The sequence below is a fragment of the Notolepis coatsorum genome (genome assembly GCF_963971535.1).
Source record: "Notolepis coatsorum genome assembly, chromosome: 12".
In the NCBI taxonomy this organism is placed as follows: Eukaryota; Metazoa; Chordata; class Actinopteri; order Aulopiformes; family Paralepididae; genus Notolepis; species Notolepis coatsorum.
Genome location: NC_140176.1, coordinates 108578873 through 108595632, shown reverse-complemented (window position 1 = coordinate 108595632; position 16760 = coordinate 108578873). Strand labels below are relative to the sequence as shown.

Here is a 16760-nt window from a genome sequence, read left to right as displayed (position 1 = left end):
GGGCCAGATTAAACTGAGAATCTACCTTTATTGTTTGATATACTTTGTATATTATTTATATATATACACGGAATATCCCTTTACCTGCGTTTCAAACCAGAGTAATATTCGCTCTCCTTATTGGACAGCGCCCCTAGGCGCCAGCTCGCAGGCCCCCAATGCCAGGTTCAAAGACAAGTCCAGACATGTCAGAACATGCCCGGAGACAGCGTATTGATACCAGACAAAGACTGCGGTTTGGGACTAGATAGTCACTTAAGTATAAATACAGCGCAAGGTGCGTACAGCAGTAGTTCAGTTCAGTACCTTACCCCACCTTACCCCGAGCACCTGCTTGTCCATCTAAACAAGCCAACGTAGTTCATCGTGGTGAAGTGAGCAACTCGTGCGTTGAGAACATGTGCGAATAGAATAGTAAAGTGTCAGAGTTTAATGTAGTAACGTCGAGTTCGACCTAATCTAATGTGAAGTAAATAGTCGTTCATTTATTGTATATCGTGCGGCCACAGTTCGTTCGTGTGTAGCATTACCCAGCGGTTCGTCGTGTCTTTAGCTAGTGTACTTAGCCAGGGTGTGTGGCCTAAATACGTCGCCCACACCCGAGGAGTCCTAGGCGGAGAACCGTTGGACATGTGCACAGGAGAATCGGCGTCGGCGATTGCAGAACCATTACTGGTTGGATTATATTGATTTGGAACGTGTTACCCGGAGAAGAGCATCGTTGATTTCCACTATCGTTTGGGATTCAACCTCGTGAGGATTACAACTCGGGCCTGCCTCGTGGACGGAGGCTGGCTAGCTGTCATCAGTGCTATCGAGCATTTGGATTACAATTATTGCTTTGCTGCTGATCAAGGGATTTACAAGGACCGACTCCTGTACGTGGAGTCTCTTTATTCTTCATTGAATCAGACTGAGTATCCGAACATTCCTCTACCCTCCAGGCCTTACACCCCCGGAGGGAACCCATTGTCTCCAGGCGGTACCAGCGTTGCCTTATATAGTTGCTATTATACGACAGGTGGTGTCAACTTAGACCCATCGTAGGATTCCTGCTATTCTTAGTCACTCATGCTATTGACTGACTTTACGCATATTCTTCGCCATACAAGCGCGACCCTAATTCTCATTCTGTAACCTAATGTTGCATAATAATAAAATACCCTCAAATACTATTTCTTTGTCAATGCCGTGTTCTTGTGGGTGTTCACCATCTATATTTGATGTACTGTCTGGCCAGTAATTAAAGTACATAACTAGCAGTGGTTTAATCTATCACAATCTTTAATACAGTCAGGGTTTTGTAACCCCTCAGTTACAGGTACACTAACTCAAAGAGTGACACTTTATAATAGTCTTTAGAGCGTCATATTTATCAATAGTCAGTGGTGGAAAGTAACTTAAGTACAATTTTGAGCTACTTGAACTCTACGTGAGTATTTTTCATTTGAGGGAACTTTATACTTTTACTCCTACATTTCAAAAGGAAATATTGTACTGTTTACTAGTTACTTTGAAGAAAAAGATTTTGCTTAGAAAATATGTACAAAATACTAAAATTATGAAGATGATATACTTTCATATTTGAAGCCTGTCACATTGAAACTTCAAGGGGACGTAATCAGAGCAGCATAACTGGAACACATACCACTTTAATCAGAGCAGCATAACTGGACCATGCACCACTTTAACATAACCTTTAATCAGAGCAGCATAACTGGACCACATACCACTTTAATCAGAGCAGCATAACTGGACCACGTACCACTTTAACATAACCTTTAATCAGAGCATCATAACTGGACCACATACCACTTTAATATAACCTTTAATCAGAGCAGCATACCTGGACCACATACCACTTTAACATAACCTTTAATCAGAGCATCATAACTGGACCACATACCACTTTAACATAACCTTTAATCAGAGCATCATAACTGGACCACATACCACTTTAATATAACCTTTAATCAGAGCAGCATAACTGGACCACATACCACTTTAACATAATCTTTAATCAGAGCAGCATAACTGGACCACATACCACTTTAATCAGAGCAGCATAACTGGACCACATACCACTTTTTTTTTTAAACTTTGGCCATTCCCCTGGCTCTTTTTTGCGTTTATCGCATTTATTCTGGTCAAGGATGACCGACAGAAACAGGCTGAAGGGGTTCAGATGGGGGGGAAGACACTCTGGGAAAGGCACGGCTGCAGTCCGGGATTCGAACTCGCTAAACCCCAGATCCGTGACGAGCACGGTTGTCCCCGGCGCCGAAATAGCGCTCGAGGTACGTGGTGAGCTACTGGAGCTCCCCGACCACATACCACTTTAACATAACCTTTAATCAGAGCAGCATAACTGGACCACATACCACTTTAATCAGAGCAGCATAACTGGACCACATACCACTTTAACATAACCTTTAATCAGAGCAGCATAACTGGACCACATACCACTTTAATCAGAGCAGCATAACTGGACCACATACCACTTTAATCAGAGCAGCATAACTGGACCACATACCAATTTACCGTGAACTGTAGCGGTCAATGGATCGATGATTTTACATACGCAGACAGGTTTACTGGCATCCTTGGCCGCCATCTTGGACTCGGACTTCTTTCCTGCAACCCCGGACTGTGGCCTGTGGGAGGGGCTTATTTTGGGGAGGGGCTTGACGTCAGTACAGGGCGTTCTGAAGGACACACAGAGAGAGACGTGTCTGAATCCTCCCACTGTACGGTCTTTACACAGGGTTCCCACAGACAGTGCAAAATGAAATGCAAGGACTTTCAAGTACTTTTCCAAGCACTATTTTTCCATTTGAACCCTTTCTGCACCAAACCCGAGATTTCTCGGGTTTCGAATCCAACGGTTGAGCGCCAAACCTGAGATTTCTCGGGTTTCGAACCTTTTTTCTTCCCCCCCCCCCCCCTCGGATATTCCCGTTCTAAACACTCGCGCGGACCTGCCTGTGCCTCCCTGGCACTGCTGCCTATGTTATAATTGCAATGACGATCGAATCCCGGCAGGTGGCAGTATCGCCTACCTTTTGAACTGGGTCTCTCAGTGCCTCGGTACCTCCGGCTGCAGTAATCCCCTCCCCCTCCCGATCTGCTCAACTGAAACCTATTGTTTCCCATATTATAGCCATGCCCAATGCACACCAGTAATGGCGATCACGATGGAACTACTGGGATTATTCATTTTGGAGTACCTTCTGACTAAGGTAAGGTCTATTTTAGGTCTATTTTACCGAACCGAAAACATGCTTTTGTATTGATCACAGCGTCGTATTTTACCGAACCTAAAACATGCTTTTGGTAACGATCGCAGCTTCATAAAAACTACCCCCCCCCCCCCCCCCCCGCCCTTTATGATTTTGTGAAGAAACACCTATATATGGTATATACCTTTGATTTGGAAATAATATATAAATAATAATATGTTTCAGGCGAGCAACCCGAATGCATATAACACGTCATGTCTCGCAATCTAGAAAAAAAAATACTGGATTATTTTGAAAAGGGGCGATGTTTAGCATGGAATAGCACACAAACTAAAGTATGTAGAAATTAACTGGTTTGTCAGTGTTGGACTATAAATAGTGCCGGTCAAATGAGCAATACTATTGTCTCCATAGCTATAATATACGATGGGTCCACTACTGGAAAATGGTCAATAACGCTGGCGCCATTGAGTAAAGATGGGAAAACAGTGTGGTAGTCAATGAGTTAAAGGGGCATTTAAAAGGATACAATTCACTTTTAAATGCTGTTTTTTATAGAAGAAAAATCGGATCCAATATTTATGGCTTAAAACCAATTTCCGACAATTAGTTACACTTTAAAGGGGAGATGAAGCATAGCGATATAAACATAGTCATAGCATCAAATTAGTATTTAGATAAACCACAGAAAAAAATCACGTTATAAAAATAAAGCGCGTCTAAAGGGGTCCCCACACGGCAAGCGATTTTAGCCAGGCGACCGATTTTTTTAGCGAGCCAACCGGCAGAATTGTATCGCCTCCATTGTTATGAATGAGAGAACCCACACGGCAGGAGATTTTGAAGGGACAGTCGCGCAGATATTTCTGTCGCCTCGCTAAATATCGCCTCGATCCTATTTTTGGAGGCGACGGCACAAGGACAATGAGGAAATAACATGACTTCTACAGTAGAAGTACTGCAGAAGTTCTACTGGTGTATCATTTGTACACCTTTAATGTATCAATACATTCATTGATCAATCTACGTATTATTACCATGCTACATAAGGTTATGTTCATTATTATTAACGGGAACAATTTAAATAAATAACGTTAGTTTGAGAAGCTATAGTGGCCGGCGGCCGCTTGTCATTACTAATAAATGAACAATGCCCCACGATGCACCTACTAGTGTTTTAATACTCGGGTAACAAAATAAGTTGTGGATGTTGACAGAGTTTAATGTCCAGGCTGCAGCTGATGTAGTTTGTAAGGTTTATTGTCCAAAGAAAATTATGGTTGAGAATAAAACAGTTTGCGTCTTCCGTGAAAAAAAAAACACTTTCAGCAGCTGCATAACAATACTTGTCCAATCGGTGGTAGTGAACGTATCGTAGCGATCAGGCATGCAGTAATGTCAGGAAGAAGGAGGAGAGGTTGTAATCGTATATGGTGGTTTAATTCCAGCTCAATATGGGTTTTACAGGTTAATACTCTCTCGTAACGCACAACACAGCTACCTGCTAATTATATATACGCTCGCTTCACGACAAACTAATGTCCGGTCCCGGCCGGCGGTCCGTCCTCCTACTGTATATCTCCCGGGGGGAAACACCCCCAGCTAAACAGAGCGACACATAGCTTATGCATCTCATTATACCTGAGAACGGTCGCCTCTGGTGTGGGGGGCTAAGCGATTGTCATTGAGCGACAGGTGATCACATCGCCAGGCGACGTCGGTCGCCCGCCGTGTGCAGACCACTTAAGAAAAAACTATTTGTTATGTCCATTTATGTAGCATTTATGAACATGTGCGCCGCCATTTTGTTGCTGACGTCACGTGTTGGTTTGGTGTATACACTGCTGGTTAGCTGCCTATAGTAAACATGGATTGTCGGGTCAGTCAGTAAATAAAATGTTGCCTACCAAACAACGGGACCGCAGTGGTTCTTTTTGTATTGCTCCTGGCTGTTCAAACTAATTTTACCGTGTGAAAGAGAGAGGAAAGTTGGTTCATTTCCACAAACTACAGTGTTATTGGCACGTTGGCTCAGGCTGGCTGCACTCAGGCGGCGCGATCAGCCTGTTGGACAGGGAATGAAGATCTGCAGCGAACACTTCATTGCCTCGGATTAAGTTGTTGGGGGTGGGAGGTTTGTCCAGAAGACCACTAATCAGCTGAAGCCCGATGCGGTTCCCTCGGTCTTCGACAGACAGACCGGCGCAGGCAGTTCAGCGTCGGGAGCATTTAGCCTGCTGGCTACCTAGCTCCAGTTCAACCAGCGTCGGGAGCTCCAGCAGCTTGTCGATGTGCTGGTAGCCTCAGCAAGCTAACGTTAGCTGGCTCCAGCAGCTTGTCGATGTGCTGGTAGCCTCGGCAAGCTGCTGGCGCCAGCTAACGTTAGCTTGCCGAGGCTACCAGCACATCGACAAGCTGCTGGAGCCAGCTAACGTTAGCTTGCTGAGGCTATTAGCACATCGACAAGCTGCTGGAGCAAGCTAACGTTAGCTTGCCGAGGCTACCAGCACATCGACAAGCTGCTGGAGCCAGCTAACGTTAGCTTGCTGAGGCTATTAGCACATCGACAAGCTGCTGGAGCAAGCTAACGTTAGCTTGCCGAGGCTCCAGCACATCGACAAGCTGCTGGAGCAAGCTAACGTTAGCTTGCTGAGGCTATTAGCACATCAACAAGCTGCTGGAGCCAGCTAACGTTAGCTTGCCGAGGCTACCAGCACATCGACAAGCTGCTGGAGCTCCCAACGCTGGTTGAACTGGAGCTAGGTAGCCAGCAGGCTAAATGCTCCCAACGCTGGTTGAACTGGAGCTAGGTAGCCAGCAGGCTAAATGCTCCCGACGCTGGTTGAACTGGAGCTAGGTAGCCAGCAGGCTAAATGCTCCGCGACGCTGAACTGCCTGCGCCGGTCTGTCTGTCGAAGACCGAGGGAACCGCATCAGGCTTCAGCTGATTAGTGGTCTTCTGGACAAACCTCCCACCCCCAACATAATCCGAGGCAATGAAGTGTTCGCTGGAGATCTTCATTCCCTGTCCAACAGGCTGATCGCGCCGCCTGAGTGCAGCCAGCCAACGTGCCAACAACACTGTTTTTTTTCACTGGTAGTTTGTGGAAATGAACCAACTTTCCTCTCTTTCACACTGTAAAATTAGTTTGAACAGCCAGGAGCAATACAAAAAGAACCACCGCGGTCCCGTTGTTTTGTAGGCAACATTTTATTTACTGACTGACCCGACAATCCATGTTTACTATAGGCAGCTAACCAGCAGTGTATACACCAAACCAACACCGTGACATCACCATCTAAAATGGCGCCGCCCATGGCGAAAACAGGGAAATTATATTTGATTTTTCAGACAAATAAGCAGGATTTCACATTTTATTATAGGACCCTGTCTTACACAAGGTACACAACAAACAAACTAGGATCACATTGTTCAATGCTTCATCTCTCAAATAAAGACATTTTATTTCTTGATTCAGAACAATTATCATGGGTGAACAAAACTTTCAATGCGAATGGTTGATTTGAATTTCAAGGACTTTTGCACCTTAAGAAATGGGCTGTTTTCAAGGAATTCCAGGCCTTGACTTTTTTTTGTCAAAAATCAAGCACTTTCAGCACTTCAAGGACCTTGTGCGAACCCCGTTTACAGTACGGAGGTTTCAGTATTGTTAACCTCTTAACGGCCGAGGACCCATTGGTAACCCTTCAGTATGTCTACCGTCTTCCGGGTTCTATTGAGTTCATGCGTTCATGAGTTCATGGGGCGGCTATGGCTCAGGGGTAGAGCGGGGCGTCCGATGATCGAAGGGTTGGTGGTTCAAATCCCGCTCAAGCCCATGTCCATCCCATTGCCGTTGTGTCCTTGGGCAAGACACTTAACCTACTTGCCTCGTATGAATGTGTATGCATGTGAATGAATGTTGGTGGTGGTGGTCGGAGGGGCTGTAGGCGATGATTATTCGCCACGCTTCCGTGAGTCTGCCTCAGGGCAGCTCTGGCTGCAATTGTAGCTTACCACCACCGGGATGACTGTGTATGAATGAATAATGGACTCTGTGAAGCGCTCTGAGTCAGAGAAGAGCGCTATATAAATCCAATCCATTATTATTATTATTATTAACATGGTTGCTTTCAGGAAGTCGATCTATACTTTACTTCCAAAAATTACAATAAAAAGGTGTGACTTCACTGACATGTTCTACAATCAAAACAATCATGGAAGGGTTCAATTTACCCCCCCCCCATGTGAACAATGTGCCTTTCAAGTGTAGGTCGATTAACTGTTTACTTTTGTCTGTTCATCACAAATTATGTAACACCCAACCAATGATGATGCATATTGATACTGTTGACACTAATAACATGCAATATGATTTTGCCCATGACAGGATAAATACTGAGGGTAGTAGGGTTAGTAGCTTCTGTCTGGTTGTGTAGGTACTGAGGGTAGTAGGGTTAGTAGCTTCTGTCTGATTGTGTAGGTACTGAGGGTAGTAGGGTTAGTAGCTTCTCTCTAGTTGTGTAGGTACTGAGGGTATTAGGGTTAGTAGCTTCTCTCTAGTTGTGTAGGTACTGAGGGTAGTAGGGTTAGTAGCTTCTGTCTGGTTGTGTAGGTACTGAGGGTAGTAGAGTTAGTAGCTTCTGTCTGGTTGTGTAGGTACTGAGGGTAGTAGGGTTAGTAGCTTCTCTCTAGTTGTGTAGGTACTGAGGGTAGTAGGGTTAGTAGCTTCTGTCTGGTTGTGTAGGTACTGAGGGTAGTAGGGTTAGTAGTTTCTGTCTGATTGTGTAGGTACTGAGGGTAGTAGGGTTAGTAGCTTCTCTCTAGTTGTGTAGGTACTGAGGGTAGTAGGGTTAGTAGAGCTGGGATCCGTAACAGGCTGAGATCCAGACGCCACCGAACGCCATTACCCAGTATATTGCTAGCCAATGTACAATCAATTGACAATAAACTGGACGATATCCGAGCAAGGATTCAATACCAAAGAGACGTCAGAGACTGCAACGTTCTCTGCTTCACCGAGACGTGGCTGGCGCCGGACGTTCCAGACGACGCTATCCAACCGGCCGAACACTTCTTTATCCACCGCAAGGATCGTCCAGCAGAGTCCGGCAAACAACGTGGAGGAGGTATCGCCTTCATGTTTAACAACAATTGGAGCGATCCAACTAACGTGAAGGAATTATCCAACCACTGCTGCCCAGACCTGGAATATATAACCATCAAGTGTCGTCCTTTCTTCCTCCCGAGGGAGTTAACGGCGATCATCCTTGTAGGAGTGTATATTCCACCGCAAGCCAGTAACAACGTCGCGCTCTCCAGACTCCACGACGAGGTAAATAGAATACAAGCGGCGAACGTTAACGCCGCCATTTTAGTGCTGGGTGATTTCAATAGCGCCAATCTGAGAAAGGTATTACCTGACTTCTATCAGCATGTGACTTGCAACACCAGAGGCGGTAACATCCTAGATCACTGTTACACGCAATTTAAAGGTGGCTACAAGGCTCATTCTGATAGTGGCTTTGGTAAATCAGATCACGCGTCCATTTTTCTTTCACCAAAGTACAAACAGAGAATCAAAAGTACTCCTGTAGTCTCGCGAGAGGTGCAGAAATGGGATTTGACGTCAGAGGAGACGCTCCAGGCTGCGTTTGACTGCACAGACTGGAACGTGTTCCGCGACACAGATAACATTAATGTCTACACGGAGGCAGTGCTGGACTATGTTTGTACTTTGGTGGAAGAAACAATCCCCACTACCAAAATGAGAGTTTACCCAAATCAAAAACCCTGGGTAGACAAATCCGTCCGTGAAGCTCTGAGAGAGCGCACCAAAGCATACAACGACGGCCTAGTGGCAGGCAACATGAATGACCACAAGGTGGCGCGATACAACGTAAGGAGGACAGTGACAGAGGCCAAACGGCGCTACAGGGATAAAATTGAACTCCAGTTTGAACAAGCTGACTCTAGAGCTATGTGGCAGGGGCTCAAAACGATGACAGACTACAAAGGCGCCTCCCTCAAACTGAACAGTGACATCTCCTTAGCAAATGACCTCAATACCTTCTATGCGAGGTTTGATGCTGGTAATAACAACACCAGCCCACAAGCCATGGCAATGGGGGGGGGGGGGGGGTCGGCTGCTGATGGAGACGCAGTGTTCAGGGTAACAGAGCATGAGGTGAGGCGGACCTTTAAAAAAGTGAATATCAGGAAGGCAGCAGGTCCGGACGGCATCCCCGGCCGCGTCCTAAAAGTCTGTGCCGACCAACTGGCCCCAGTATTCACTGACATATTTAACCTGTCCTTAGAACAGGCTGTCATCCCCACCTGCCTGAAGAAGTCCACTATTATCCCTGTACCCAAAAAATCCAAGCCTGCTTGCCTCAACGACTACCGCCCTGTAGCTCTCACCTCCATAGCCATGAAGTGCTTTGAGAAGCTAGTAAAGGGCTACATCTGCTCCTCCCTCCCCATCAACATGGACCCCCTGCAATTTGCATACCGCCCCAACAGGTCCACGGAGGACGCCATAGCCCATGTGCTGCACACAGCAGCATCACACCTGGACAAGAGGCAGGGGAACTATGTGAGAATGCTATTCATCGACTACAGCTCGGCATTCAATACCATAGTCCCCTCCATACTCATAGCCAAGCTCAGGGACCTGGGCTTGAACTATGACCTCTGCCAGTGGGTCTTGGACTTCCTGACTGGCAGACCCCAGGTGGTGAGAGCAGGCAACTGCACCTCCTCATCCATCACCCTCAACATAGGGGCCCCCCAGGGCTGTGTTCTGAGTCCCCTCCTCTACTCCCTGTACACACACGACTGTGTGGCTCAGTGGAGTAGCAATACAATCATCAAATTTGCTGACGACACAGTGGTGGTGGGCCTGATCTCTGCCAACGACGAGAGGGCCTACCTGGAAGAGGTCAAGGTCCTGGCGGGATGGTGCCAGGAAAACAGCCTCTCCCTGAACGTCAGCAAAACAAAGGAGATGATTGTGGACTTCAGGAGGTCGGGGGTCAAGGACTACAGCCCCCTCAGCATCGACGGGGCACCGGTTGAGAGAGTCAACAGCTTTAAGTACCTCGGAGCCTACATATCCGAGGACTTGACATGGACCACACACATTGACAGTGTTGTGAAGAAGGCACGACAACGCCTCTACTTCCTCAGGCGCCTAAGGAAGTTCCAAGTCAGTCAGAAGATCCTTAAGAACTTCTACTCATGTACAATAGAGAGCATCTTGACTGGCAACATCACCTCCTGGTTTGGGAATAGCACTGCACAAGACCGAAGCAGACTACAAAGAGTGACACGTTCAGCCGAACGCACAATTGGAGGGGGGCTCCCCACCCTCCAGAACATTTACAACAAGCGTTGCAAGGGCAAGGCTAAGAGAATCATTAAAGACTCCAGTCACCCGAACAACTGCCTCTTTGAACTGCTGCGGTCAGGCAAGCGATACCGGAGTCTCAAGGCGAGCACAGAAAGACTCAGAAGAAGCTTCTATCCCCAGGCCATCAGGCTGCTAAACGAACAATGAACACTACACAACAACAACCACCAAACGCACATAGCACACACATCCACACGCACACACTCACTTTAAACAAACACACTGTAGCACCCACTCCACACACTTTATAGCACACACCCACTTTAAACAAACACACTGTAGCACCCACTCCCCACACTTTATATTTATTGATGAAGGATTGCACTACAACTTGTACACCTTACTGTAAATTGTACCTAAATTGTACCTCATCCCATTTCTGCTTTGCACTATATAGTACTGTACATTAGTACACTGCATAGTATTGTATATTATATGGTAACTCAGAACATTGTACATATGTCTATACCGAACCAGTGGCGAATCCTTGTGGAAGCCAACGGAAGCCATGCCTCCCTATAAATTCATATCAAATTATGAAATATGAAAAAAATATATATATATTTAAAATATATTTTTTTTTAATATAGTTTACATTCTTTTTCATCTGTGCATCTGTGTTTTTTTTTTTTTTTTTTTTTATGTCTCCCTCTTCTCCTTCTCACTCCCTCTAACACACTGTCAGACTGTGCTCACTACTGCAGCTAGTATAGGAGAGAGGCAGTGGGTAGGTCTCTTTCTCCAGGCTTCCAGCATTATAGAGTGAGTCCAAACTCCAAATCCGATCCTAGCCAATCAGATTCGAGTTGACTGCCACTGTGCCACACCCTAAAAGTTTAAAACGGAGCTGGGAGGAAGACGTTCAGCATATTTTCAACCTGGAGGCGGGGCAGGTCAGAAGTTCACGTTTCCACCTGACTACCTAACGTGACATCCCATTAGTACTGAGGACCAGCAGAGCACACCACTGTGGATATTATGATTTAACAAATCTATCTGGCAAGAGGAGGACCACATTATTGACCAGGTAAGAACTGAGCAGCCTGACTAAGGACTAACTAACGTTATCAGGCAAGCTTGTATACCCTTTCATGACTGCAATGCAAGCCAGGGGCTGGAATACGCAGTAACTTATTCCTCCGTAGTAGCCAGGTTAATGTGCACCATCAAGCACTGCTTAAAAGCTAGCGGTGGGTCCAAAATATATCGGATATAAATGTCAAAGGTACCCAGCGTTCCATTAGGGTTTCACACACAGATGCGGCGGGGTTTGAAAGCTCGGCGTTGCTAATAAACATTTTAAATCATTTTTATAAACGAGTAAAACTGAGGCTGAAATGACTGCTTCCGCATTTTACAGTAGGAGCGCTCTGATGGCTGGGCGCGCGGCGCAACAGACACGTGAATGAATGAATGAATGAATGAAAACTTTATTTAACAGATTGCAGAATGGGTACAATACAGTACGGCTCAATACACACAATTGTTAAGGGGATGCAGACCAGAGAAATACGTTTGTCTTGTCACGTTTGTCTAATAGACAGTCATATTCTCTCCCGGTGTTCTGCGGAATCATACTCCCTCCTCGAAAACAACACCGGCCGTATGTATATTTCTCTCCCACCCACCCACCCCCTCCTAATGTACAGTCCCCTCCCCATCATATGTATATACTCTGTCAGGATCTAGGGGTAACAGTACTGTATATTTGATGTCATGATGTCTTGTATGTCATAAATGTCACTAGTATGAATTGAAAATGGGGGACCCTGATGTAAACAAGACAAACGTCTTTCTCTGGTCTGCATCCCCTTATACAATTGTGTGTATTGAGCCGTACTGTATTGTACCCATTCTGCAATCTGTTAAGAAAGTTTGACTGGCCGCCGAGCCATACTGTAGTGTACATGGTGACTACTTGACTTAAAAAAATAATAATAATAATAATAATAAAAATATTTAATAAATTTTTTTTAATAATTTTTTTTGGCTTCCCCTGTTATTTTACCCACGCGACGCCACTGTACCGAACACTGTGACCTCATTTTCTTCTTCTAAATTACATGCTATACTATGTTATTTGATACTATCTTGTCTAGCACAGTCTCTGGAGCGTAACAGTAAGAAGCATTTTGTATGAAAGTATTCTGTACTTCTGTATGACAACCAGTGATGCCACAGATTACTTGTAAAAGTAATCTGATTACTGATTACTGATTACTCCTTTAAAAAGTAATCTAAGTTACTTTACTGATTACTTGATTATCAGAGTAACTTAGTTACTTTGAAAGTAACTAGGTTACGAAGTCGTCGTCGTTCCCCCAACAGTTTTTTTAAAACGCTTTATTGAAAGTGCATAAATTGTTTTTAACTTGTTTCTCTGCACATAACGTAAATTGTTAAACTAGTGCTTCAGCTTCTGTACCATCAAGTATGGTAAAGCAACAGTCTATGATGCTCACAGCATTAGAGCAGCCAGCCAGTGGTTTTACAAAACCAGTGTATCACATCTAACAAATGCAGGCTGAACTATTCAATTATATCAACTGTAACTATTAAATTGTTTTTATAAATGTCTCTCTATAAACATACAATCAGTCTCTCTTTAACATGTAAATTAACTGTAAATCTGGCAAATAAGAGCTTTTGCTCTGCCACCATCAACCCTCCTGTACCTAGTCGAAGCGTCGGCTAGTGTTGTTATTCCAGATGCTTTCAATGCAATTGGATGTGCTGTTTTTAGCGGTAGACAGTATTTTGTTTCCTATCCCTATTGGGGTGGAATTCTGAACAGAAACCGCAAAAGTCATCTTGCGGTTTCACTTTTAATTTTGCCAAGCGTTTTGGGGTGGAATTCTCCGACGACGGAGCCCTGCTGTCACACGATTGGCGCATATGTCACATGACGTGCTGTGAAGACCCGCCCTACTCTGCCTCTGATTCGCAGACTGTGGATGGGGAATGTGATTGGACTAAAGCAGAGTCACTCACAGACAGAGAGTCCAGTCACGCCGCGGGACACATTCTTGTATTTAACCCTTTCACTGCCACACCACGTCACTCCCAAATAAGAAAAACAGCTCAAAATGTATTTTTGACTGTCGAAAACGAAATAAAATACTGCATTCCGCCTGCATTATGAATTTATGATGAGATAGTAACGAAATAGTAATGCACAGCCATTTGGACAAGTAACTGCAATCAGATTACTGGCTTTTAAAGATTAACGCGTTAGATTACTATTTTCGGGGAAAAGTAATCAGATTACAATAACGCGTTACTTAGTAACGCGTTACTGGCATCACTGATGACAACTATTAAAGAAACTTGAAACTTGAAACTAGCTTCTGTCTGGTTGTGTAGGTATTGAGGGTAGTAGGGTTAGTAGCTTCTGTCTGGTTGTGTAGTTACTGAGGGTAGTAGGGTTAGTAGCTTCTCTCTAGTTGTGTAGGTACTGAGGGTAGTAGGGTTAGTAGCTTCTGTCTGGTTGTGTAGGTATTGAGGGTAGTAGGGTTAGTAGCTTCTGTCTGGTTGTGTAGGTACTGAGGGTAGTAGAGTTAGTAGCTTCTGTCTGGTTGTGTAGGTACTGAGGGTAGTAGGGTTAGTAGCTTCTGTCTGGTTGTGTAGGTACTGAGGGTAGTAGGGTTAGTAGCTTCTGTCTGGTTGTGTAGGTACTGAGGGTAGTAGGGTTAGTAGCTTCTGTCTGGTTGTGTAGTTACTGAGGGTAGTAGGGTTAGTAGCTTCTGTCTGGTTGTGTACGTACTGAGAGATTTCAGATCCGGCCAAGGCCACATATGAGAAATTGGTACAGAAATCCTCAAGAGTTCTGAGCTAATCTCCCAGGCTTAAATGCACTACTTAAAGTGACATGTTACTTTGGTGAAACACTATACAAAGATGTCTCAAACTATGGAGAGAAGACACACACGTGGACAGAAGAGAGAAGACACACGCGTGGACAGAAGAGAGAAGACACACACGTGGACAGAAGAGAGAAGACACACACGTGGACAGAAGAGAGAAGGACAGAAGACATTATGGACAGAGCTCCATGCTCACAGCACCATACTCACCTATTTTTGCCACCGCTTCTTGCAAGTCTACGTTCAACTATACAAGAGAAAGAAATGTAAAGTTAAATAATGATACAAAGGCAAAAGTCACAATTCAGTCTCAATAGAAAACATTACAATCATGCAGAATAAAGAAACAACGCGACGTGTATGGGTAAGTATTTTGGTGAGTTAGTTCATGTAATTTATTACATTTCTTGAGCCATAATAACCAAGTATTTTCTCTGTGACAAAAGAGCCCCTCTTTGGTTTTGCTTTGTTTACATTGTTTTTGTCTGATGTGTGGTTTGGATTTCAGTGGATATAGGGAGGTATAGGGAGGGACCCACGGCTCAGCTTCTTCCCCCAGGCCATCAGAGCCTTGAACAATGAACATTGAGTGCCACAGAACACTGAACTATCTACACACAAGCACACATGAGCACACACACGACACGCACGCTGTGCACGCTCACACACTAGCAGCCACTTTAACATGAGCGGGCACACACTCATGCCGCACACACCCACTTATGGCCAAAAGGAAAGGCCACTTTAAATTAGTATAACAACAGTAACAGTGTATTGCACTACCAAAGCTACCTAGCATGTCCTATATGCTCTGTAAATATTTTTTATGTATAGATACCGAGATGTCACACCATGTTACCTGTTACCTGTTTATTGCACAATATTGTTTTTATTGGATTCTATTATATGTTGTACCACTGTATTGCACATCGTTGCGGGCAAGACCACCCGCATTTCATTGTATACTTGTATGATGTGACAAATAAAACTCTTGACTTGACTGTTGTGGTTACTTCCTGGTCTATAGGGAGGTGTAGTGGTTACTTCCTGGTCTATAGGGAGGTGTAGTGGTTACTTCCTGGTCTATAGGGAGGTGTAGTGGTTACTTCCTGGTCTATAGGGAGGTGTAGTGGTTACTTCCTGGTATATAGGGAGGTGTAGTGGTTACTTCCTGGTCTATAGGGAGGTGTAGTGGTTACTTCCTGGTCTATAGGGAGGTGTAGAGGTTACTTCCTGGTCTATAGGGAGGTGTAGTGGTTACTTCCTGGTCTATAGGGAGGTGTAGTGGTTACTTCCTGGTCTATAGGGAGGTGTAGTGGTTACTTCCTGGTCTATAGAGAGGTGTAGTGGTTACTTCCTGGTCTATAGGGAGGTGTAGTGGTTACTTCCTGGTCTATAGGGAGGTGTAGTGGTTACTTCCTGGTCTATAGGGAGGTGTAGTGGTTACTTCCTGGTCTATAGGGAGATGTAGTGGTTACTTCCTTGTCTATAGGGAGGTGTAGTGGTTACTTCCTAGTCTATAGGGAGGTGTTGTGGTTACTTCCTGGTCTATAGGGAGGTGTAGTGGTTACTTCCTGGTCTATAGGGAGGTGTAGTGGTTACTTCCTGGTCTATAGGGAGGTGTAGTGGTTACTTCCTGGTCTATAGGGAGGTGTAGTGGTTACTTCCTGGTCTATAGGGAGGTGTAGTGGTTACTTCCTGGTCTATAGGGAGGTGTAGAGGTTACTTCCTGGTCTATAGGGAGGTGTAGTGGTTACTTCCTGCTCTATAGGGAGGTGTAGTGGTTACTTCCTGGTGTATAGACCACTACACTTCCGCGTTACATTGAAATCAGGGAGGAGATTGCGGGGGGAGCATATGAATGAATGTGGACGAGAGCCGTGATGTAAGTGGTTGCCGATACGGCTGTGGGGGTGCTAGAGACATGATCGAATAGACATTTATGCGCTTCACTCTCCTGAACACGGCGTGACCCATTCCTAATCGATCAGAACTAAATCGGCAGAGAAAAAGCCCATTTTAAAGCACCTATTCCGCATGGACATGCACAGATTGCCCATGGAGTCTGGCCGACGCGAGATGACGCACGAATGAATGTGGACTGTTCCATCAGAGGGCGGAGCTTCGGTGGTAATACGAGTGGCTACAGACCGCTGCATTAAAATATAAACATTAGTCTACCTGGAGACTCAATGAGGTAATTGTAGATGTCGCCATAAGACGCGTCTGGCCATTTAGTGGGATAA

At 45.0% G+C, this 16760-nt stretch overlaps 1 protein-coding gene across 1 annotated transcript in view; it reads right to left on the bottom strand.

Annotated features, from left to right (window-relative positions):
* katnal2 (katanin p60 subunit A-like 2) overlaps nt 1–16760 on the bottom strand; it is a gene marked incomplete at both ends in the record, with an annotated part of 73080 nt that overhangs the window by 38418 nt on the left and 17902 nt on the right. The window contains one exon of the mRNA XM_084325984.1: nt 2582–2634. Within this exon, the coding sequence (XP_084182110.1) occupies nt 2582–2634 (53 nt within the window). The remainder of the gene's footprint in view (nt 1–2581; nt 2635–16760) is intronic.